The 9841-nt window shown below is 31.1% G+C and overlaps 1 protein-coding gene across 1 annotated transcript; it reads left to right on the forward strand.

Annotated features, from left to right (window-relative positions):
• The first annotated feature begins 8599 nt into the window (after positions 1-8599).
• Positions 8600-9034, forward strand: LOC149260524 (uncharacterized). Its single transcript, XM_089459824.1, has one exon. The coding sequence runs from the start codon at positions 8600-8602 to the stop codon at positions 9032-9034; it is 435 nt and encodes a 144-aa protein (XP_089315950.1).
• The last annotated feature ends 807 nt before the right edge of the window (positions 9035-9841 follow it).

Here is a 9841-nt window from a genome sequence, read left to right on the forward strand (position 1 = left end):
CCATGTGATAGCCGGCCACGAAAGCCGGCCACTACCTTTCACCAATCCGAGGCCCGCCACTCGAGGAACTCGAACATGAGTACAGAACATCGCCTATGAAATTGGAGATGAAATGTCATCGACTGTCCAAGCTCATTTTCAAGGCAGTCGCTGTTGGAGGTCGTTTTTTATTAGGAGGTACCGTCAATTATATGATGCAAAAGGGCGGTGCTGTATCAAAGGACGAACTTTGTGGATGAAATACTGGAACCGTACAACACGGTTAACCAATGAACGAGGAGGATATCTATGACTAGATTCATTTTCAAAGGAGTATGATTTGATGTTTTAAATGTATTTTTTTCAGCGAATTTATTTTGAAAGGAGTTTGATTTGAATTTTTTTTTAAATGAATTTTTATTTATTATATTTGGTTTGAAAGATCGATTTCGAAAAATTTTAATATTTTAAATTATATATTGGTATAAAATTAGGTTGATAATTGTCATTCTTATGGTTCCTTATTCACAAAATTATAATAAATTCTCATTGTCTCTTGATAATAAAATTATAATAATTTTTTTCATAATAAAAAATATAAATGTTTAGTTTTTAGATGTAATAAATAAAATTTACAAAATATATAGAAAATATTATATATTTAAATCAAATAATATTAAATATTAATTAGGTGAATGATAGAGATTTAATATCTAATATTCATAATGGTAGTTGTAGATGAAGAGCTGAAATTTATTTTAATAGTAGTTGTCATTTTTTCCTTTTAATTAAATTGATTAATTAAAAAATGCTATATGAACATGTATCATATAAAGAGAAGTTATGGATTTGTTTGGTTTCATTAAGGTATACTACTAACCCATGGTATTATAACAGAAAATATTTAACACTTAAATTTTCAATAACAAAATACAAGTAAATAATTTTAAATAAGGTTATAATTTGATTAAATTTTATAATTTCTGTGAGATTTATAGTAAGATAAGGTTGAAATATATATGCACTTTTAATCTAAATTTAATTTATATGACTATACTACTCATTAATTAATCATGTAAAACAAATTACTTAGAAAATAATTAATATAAAATATAATAAAAATGAAATGATTTATAATTTATTAGTGATATACCTATTTAAAATTGAACAATATTTTATACCAAAAATTATTTACATATAAATTTACAATATTTTAAATTAATGACTATAATATTTTCATAAAATTTAATTTATTTTTTATTAGAAAATAGTTAATATTGTTATATTTGTTTATTATATATCACATATATTAATCGGATATGGCTTAAAACGTTAAGAGAAATGTTAGTCTTCCTTATTTCCATTTAATTGTTATAAATAAATTTAAATTTTTTATATAAAACATACTTTTATTTTCATTAGAAAATAAGTTAATTTAATAAAAAATTAATAAATAAAAAAAATAAAATAATCTTTATTATACATAAATAAAATAACGCTTTTTTTTATAAATTATATAACTAATATTTTCCTAAACTAAAAACTCATTTATTAGATGTTATTTCTAGTTATAAGTGTATCGCGCTTTTTATAACAAAAATATTTAAATAAGCTTATCTTCAAAATGCAACATACTCATTAAGTGTCAATATTCCTCTAATTTAGATGATTTATCCATTACATAGTATCAGCCTATGTTATACTTCCATTCAAATTGTTTCCAAATTACATGAGTAAACCTTTGCAAAAGGTTGATCTAAACTAGAGATCTATGTCTGAAATATTTACTGCATGTAACAAGACAATTTCTTTAATCTATAATTTAGCAATATTGGTTTCCCATGGAATTAATTTTACGACAATAAAATGTGAGGATTTAGTGAGCTTTCAGCCACAATGAATGAACCTATAAGGGTTAATTTTTTTTACCGAAACTAACTTTTCATTTTTTTTCCGAATTCATATTTTTATAAGGATAAATTATTTTACATCCATATTTTTTATAGTTTAAAATAAATTTCCGTTTTTAATTTTTTTTAATATGGTCCATGATATTGGATAGTTAGTCATAAAACAAATTGTTACAACTTCCTACTTCCCCTATGGGTTGGGTGTTGGATACTAGCTGCTTATATTTTGCTTTTATTTTTTGCTATTTCTAACACATGGAAAGGTAATTAGCCACTTTCCTTTTGACACCGGGAAAAAAATATATCTTCTTAATAGTTTAAATGGGTTTTCATACACAGGTTGTCCAATATTAGGTACAATATGCATCTCACTCAACACCATTTTTTTTAAGAGTAGAGAATTGGTATATAAATTTCACCTCCAAACATGATGAACCCCTCCTCCTTGAGTTCATGGTTGTAAATTAGCTTGTATATTCTCCTTAGTTTGCATGTACTATTGATCTAAACTTGTAACATATATAAAAAAATAATTTCTAAATTAGATTTAGAAACACCTATAATCATAGTAGGAATTTCATGTACCATTTTGATAAGTAGTGTTAGAATGGTGATTTCGAGAATTTTTATTCGGAAGTTTTGTTATGTCTCGAGTATTTAATTTGATATAGAGAATTATAAGTAGAGTTATTTGTGAAGAGGTTGTAGAGAAATTGTAGGAAATGGTCGAATCATTTGCTCATGAGCATGTTTAAATATTGTTTTTGCTAATGAAAACGTTAAATCTTGTCTTATAATTTTTTAATTTTTTTTATGCTTTTTGTATTTTTGTAATGTAATAATTTTTCATTTGATATGTGGTTTCATGAAATCACATAAATATATACCGAAATGTTTGAAACAATGAGAATCTATATATGAGCTTTCATGCACTAACAATATTTATATGCGAGAGACCTTCAACTCATTCCTTAAACTCCTCGGATACATATCTAGTCTAATGTATCCTCATTGAGAATAAAAGACAAGTAGTCCTAAAAGGTATTTCCAATTCATTATTTTTTTTTATTTTTTAATCAAAATATTTAAGCGAGTGAGATAGTTTTTATGGGAAACTGTGAAAGAGATTATATCATTTTTTATATTTGACTGAAATGTTTGGTCCCAGAAATTTTGTAAGATGGTTTAAAGTGGTTTGTAAACAAAAGTTCTTTTAAATGTTTTATTTCCATCTTCGTTTTGAAATTCAATTTTTTTTGTTTTATATTTTTTTAGTTGTTGAGACTCAATTATTGGGACAATTGTTCTCATCCCAAGTAGAGTTGAAGAAACATGTCTTGAAGAAACATGTATATTCTTCCTTATTCTTTCTTTGATAATGTTTATATAACAATTTAACATATATCTTTCTAGACAAAAATGTATAATATATATTGTATTAGGTACATTAGTATATGTTTATATATATATAATCAATAATTAATTAATAATGAAAAAACATGTCTATTAATGAAAATATGCACCCAACTATGTATATGTATTGGGCCCCTCAATGTATGTTATTGAGACATGAATAAAATTTCTAATCTATCTTATATCAATTTAATAATGTTGACTCAATCACAAAAACAAAATTAAGGTTGAGAATTTTTCAATTGTGTAATTATAGATCATGAGGCAATAATTTCCAAGATCTGAAAATAAAAATGAATTCAACATCGTATCAAAGCCAGGTTAAAGATCCCCTGGTATTTTCCAAAACAAATTTATCAAATAAATTGTTAGTGATCCATAGAATTTACTTGATCAAAATTAATTTACATATCATTTTGCATTTTTTTTTATGGTTGGTGGTTTATAGGTACATGGCTTTGGGAAACCATTCGACCATGGTATTTCCAACCATATAAAAAATAAAAATAAAGTGATTTCTTAGATTAAAATGCATGTTAAGAAAAACACTACTCCATAGTTGGGAATAAGTTAATTTGATTTTCCATTTACAAGATGGCATCCACTCTCAAAGTAGAATATAAGCTAGATAGAGTAGATATTTTCACATCATGGAAGCATATAGTACTTCTCTTCCTACAAGAGAATGAGATATTGGATTATGTCAAGAAATACCTCTCAAAACTAGAAGAGGAAAAGGACAAGGAAAAGCATCACAATAATGTGATCAAGGCCAACAGGATCATGTCAGATTCAACCAAAGACCACTTAATTCCCAATGTATAAAAATTGATGTAACACCCCTCTCACTCTTCTTTTCAAACAATTAATATTTTTAGATATTGAGTTATTTGTGGACTTAATGGTGATGGAAGCCACGAGGAGACTTATGCAATGATGTAATTATTTTATTATTACTGAACTTAGTAAATAATATGGTTGGAAAGGCTCAAGAAATAACACTAGAGTGTAGAAGATTTTATTTGCCATCTTAGAAAATTTTGCGATGGTCAAGTCCACATGATGGACCTTTCCTAAAAAAGTCTCCTAAAAATCCATAAGAGGAAATTAAAATAAATTAAATTAACAAAATGGGATAGAAAGATTGTGTTAATCACTTAGTTGGAGAGAAATACAAAGTGGGCTAGAATAGAGCATTGTAGGAGAGAAAAGTGTGCTTTAAGGAAAAAGAAAGGTACTATTTTTTTGAATAAAAACTAAAGAAAAAAAGCCTACCCAAAAAGGTTGGCAGACCTTAATACAAGATGCTACTAAAATATGTTTGGAAGAAAATCTATAAAATGAAGCACCTAAAAATCAAAAGGGGATTATTTTTGTGATTTTTGATGCCAAGAAGACCTTAGCTCAGGGGAACTATCATAGATAGTTCATATTTGGTTGGAAGATGTTCTTTCCTAAATATTTCGAAGGAACCATTATAATCAGTTGAATCTACGCTTATACCTTATTGATATTCCGAAATTTGATCATTTCTATGTGATGTTATAGTCAAGAAGACATAATCTTATATACAGTATGACCAGTATATTCGTATGCATGTCTACTATAATTACTCATGATTATCTTCGTGTTTTATATTTCTATATGCAATTATAGAATAACTTATCGTTATTTATAAGAAAATTGAAGCATGAGTATTCACTAACTTTCCAAGCTAGGAATTCTGATTGTGACAAAGAAGGTTGAAAAATGGTAGGATAGAAGTGGTAAGTTAAATAATAGCAATTCAAGAGTAATTTAATATGTGCAGAACTCTAGATCTAGTAATGTAATTAATAATATGCGCAGAACTCTAGATCTAGTTATATAACTATGAAAGGAAATACTGCCAAATGATTATCTTTAATTATTGTTCTGTCTCGCATGTTTAAAGACATTGCTAATAATGAATAACACAATTGAATTAAAAAAAAAAATGATAGTGGGCAATAATTGGGTTATTAAATATTAATGATATAACAATACCATCTAGTTAATATATGGCATTCCTATATCACAAATGTAAGAATACTATCTCTCCGTAAGAAAATATGGAACAATCTGTCTTATTTTTTGATAAACAAACAAATGAAAATGTTAGTTGGAATAAAACAATGTGTTACAATTCTCTGCAAAGATGCACATAATAGTAAAACAAGCTTTTCCTAAAAAGATTATTAAATATGTAACTTACACCTCGTAGACTTGTTGTAGTAATGGGAAGTGAAAAAGATCAAAAAAAAAGTGTATAGAAGATGAAGATGTACTCATAAGTGAAAGGAAACTGGTATAACATTAAAATAAAATAAAAGAAACATTCACGTGGAAAAGGGAGAATGCCCTACGCTGTGTAATAGATGGATTAGGGTGTAAACCAGAAGAAAGAGAAGATCGTAAAAAGGAGTATTATAACCCACATTAAATCATCAAAAACTCCAGGAAAAAACAGGTCAGATACATCCTAGGTTCGCCAGAACAATTGACAGCGAAACAACAAGATGAAATTCGTAGGTGAAGACCAAAGAACATTGCTTGAGCTATTGAGGATGTTTTAGATATGGAGAGATGAATATTTAATTTTCAAAATGAATATTAAGAATTAATGTGGCGAGCGTTACAAATGTGGAAACAAACAAATGTGGAAACAAAACAAAGAAGGGAAACTTGTTAGAGCAAGTGTCAACGTAAGCATTACACATATTATTTTATAAGACGTCTTCAGAAAAAGTAGGGTTAACTATTATACAAGAGGTGCACAAAGTATAATCTAGATGAAAATATATTTCTTATGGAATACAAATTAGTTAAACATAGCAAGAAAAGTATAGCGTAGAAAAGTAAAGGCAGGTAGATGTCAATAGCAAGAAGCAAATTCACATTTATAAATACAATGCTAAGAATAATATGTAAAGTATAACCATAAGTGATAAATATGTGCACATAGGTCCATACAAATCAATATCTATCTATATATAGATATAGATATTCCCTATGACCGAGATTATGAGTAGCCATATTTTATTATTTTTAACAATAATTGAAAGTACAAAGTAAAGCACTGGTTTTAGATTATGAGTAGCCATATTTTATTATCGAACCAAGAGTATTTTAAAATATAGGGAGTTTTATATTATGAGAATTAAACAATAATATAATTACATTAACCCCAATTGTAATATGAGACTTCTAGACACAAAGTAATTCCATGCGTAAAAATATAGAATTAATTACAAAGTAATTCCATGCGTAAAAATATAGAATTAATTACAATTACAGAAGAGACGGGCCATTAGTCGGCTAAACCTAGTGAAATAAACAAAAAAATTCACGACCACAGTGTGAAGAAATATCGTATGGTAACCCTAGTGTAGAAAGGGGCCAAGTCACATTAACCCTCTAAAATTTATAACAACATGAAAGCAAAGGTAGCAGAGTGAGCACTAGCCTATGAATAGAAACCAGGTGTAATTGATGTGAGCCAAATGTTGTTCCCAACTCAGCATTACGAAATGAGGCTAAAGGAAGTCCATACATGCCATAGAGGCAACCAGCATAAGAAAAACAATTATACGTGAGTATGTTACCTCAGATCCTAAAGTAAAAAAGTTAAACAATTTACCAAAGGTGAGCAAATACATGTTACCAGTGAAAACGAGACCCCTTTTCTGGTACAAAATATATACTCATATTATAGTGACATAATGAAATCTGAAGGATATAGTGAAAATGCATAGCAGAAGGGGATGGAAACCCAAATAAGAGAAATTCGAACTAGTAACCAGAGAAGAGACTTAAAATTCATGGAAATGGACAAAAGTAAGAAAATTCAGCTCTAAAACAGTTATTACCATTTTATAGACTACATGGGAAAACAAATTCTGTATCCAAAAACTCCTAGTGGCTGAACTCTGAGAGATAACCATTCTAAAGAAAATAAATGGGGTTATCGAGAACAAAAGAATACTCTGACTAGAAATGGAAACATGTAATTGAACATGAGTAAAATTTATGAAAAAAATTGGAAACTAGATTTTACTACAAGAAATCTTCGGTGAGGGGTAGTCCAGAAAATCTAGGACGCTGGATGCGCCATGTGCCTATCATCGAGAGGGTGGAACCCCAAAATTAAAATTTATATAACACAGATCCATTTCTCAGTTGAAAATAATTAATATTATTTTGTATTAATGGAGAAATGGTTACACAAGTTGTAACGTATCTCCTTAGTTTAGGATTTGTTCCTAGATTTTAGGAGTTTGTTTGCAACTACCTGATCTCTAGTGATGTACTTAATAATGTAATCATTCATTTGATGAATAGTAGGGTGAATGGAGAGAGTTCTCTTTGTTTTGAGTGCAGTCTCCAGGTGCAGTACTCACCTGTGAGCTGTAACTTCTTCTTTTTCAATTCAACTCTGATTTTTATCTTGGTATCAGAGCTCAGAGTAGGAACAACCTTAATTTTTTTTCTTTAGGATGCATCATTGATTACAGAACTATAGTGGCGGTGGACTATGTAGAAGTATTTGTAGAATCAGGTGGACTGCAGTAACACTTGAAGACAGGTCTCAGATGACTGATCATCTCTGAGCGCAAGAAAGTGTTGGCGCGGTTTCGTCACGAACAGTCGCACCATTTTTGTGCAGAAGGAAGAGCTTGCGCGATTTTTTAAGGAACAGACGCGCCAGTTGTCGCAGTTTTGAGGGTGATAAGCACGCCAGCATGCCAGAAAGTGCCATTGGCACGGAAAATAAAGGATTAATCACGCCAATTTTGTAAGATGCGTTGATTTTGTTTCTGGTGTGGATCCTTGTTGGTCGAGAAGTGCCAAACTCTTTCTCTTTGAAAAATCTACAATTTTTTGCAGACCGGTCTTGCCCGGTGGTGGCACGTGAAAATTTCAGATCTGCTTGGTGGTAGTAGATCGGATTTGTCTGGTGGTGGCGCATTAGAGTTTTTTTTTTATCTGTTCGGTGGAAGTAGATCAGATTTGCCCGGTGGTGGCGCATTGGAGTTTCCTAATTTGTTCGGTGGTAGCAGATTGGATTTGCGTGGTGGTGGCACATTGGAGTTCCTGATCTGTTCGGTGGCAGCAGATCGGACTTGCCTGGTGGTGGCTCATTGAAGTGTTCAGTTGGATAGACTTATTCATCAGAGGATCATAAATTTTATCAGTCCAATATGAATAATAGTATAGAATCATATCTCCACGAGTCTGGCAAACTCGATGGATCGAATTTCTCCAACTGGAAATTCAAGATGCAGACTTTGCTTGAAAGTGCAAATGTGTGGTCGATCATTACAGGAAATGAGCTGAGATCAGGAACAACTACACAAGAACAAGATTGGGATAAAAGGGAGACAAAAGCAAAGGTTATATTGAAGATGTCCATCAAGGACAGTGTTATCCCACATATTAGAGACTGTAAATCGGCCGCTGATATTTGGACGACGATCAAAAACCTATACGAGACGCAGAATACAAACCGTGTCTTGTCACTCAAAGGCAAGCTATTTGCATTAAAGATGGAGGAGAATGAGTCCGTTGCTGGATTCATTGCTAGAGTCAAAGACCTGAGTGACAGATTGGGAGCTATCGGAGAGAAAGTTTCCGATTCAGATCTGGTCACGCTCATGTTGAACAGAATGACTGATGAATACCAGACATTCATCACAGGGCTATCAACAAGATAGAAAGCCCATGCATTTGAAGAGCTGATAGGGATTTTGCTACAGGAAGAAGAGCGACGACAAAATTTGAAAACTCAGAGCAATGATCTTGCTCTGATGGCAAAAAGGAGACAATATAGAGGGAAGCAGCACCAGCAACCGCAGCAGCAGAAAGGAGCCAACACATTTTAGAAGAGACCGTTTAAAGGTATGACTGATAATAATTTTAAGAAATGTTTTTACTGTGGAAAACCTGGTCATCAGATTAAAGATTGTTATAAGAGGCAGGCAGACGAAGGAAGAAACAAATAGAGAAAACATAAGGGTTACTTTGTTGGGGAAGAAGAGGACCACAACCACAAACTTCGACTATTTACAGTTGATTGTGCTCTTTTAGCTTCAAAGGGAGATGAGGACGACATATGGTATGTCGACTCTAGCGCATCCTCACATATGACTGGTAAGAAGGACTGGTTTGAATTTCTTGAAGAAACTTCATGTGGGTCGAAAATCTATTTAGGAGATGATAGTGGATATGAGATAAAAGGACATGGTGACATTCCTGTAAAGTTACCTAGCGGTGACATTAGACACCTTAAAAATGTATTGTATGTTCCAGGAATTAAGAAAAATTTGGTCTCTGTCTCAATGATTACTGATCAGGACATGCAAGTTCAATTCTTTAAGAATAATTGTGTCATTAAGGATAGCCAGATGGAAACAGTTACAACAGGAGTGCGCATGGGGAGCCTGTACAGACTTGATGCAAAGAGTATGCCACAGCAAGCAATGGTTGCAGCTGGATCAACAGTCAAAGATCTCTGGCATCAG

Source organism: Pinus tabuliformis, chromosome 6 (genome assembly GCF_031772625.1).
Source record: "Pinus tabuliformis cultivar Carrire ecotype Pingquan chromosome 6, CPIR1, whole genome shotgun sequence".
In the NCBI taxonomy this organism is placed as follows: domain Eukaryota; kingdom Viridiplantae; phylum Streptophyta; class Pinopsida; order Pinales; family Pinaceae; genus Pinus; species Pinus tabuliformis.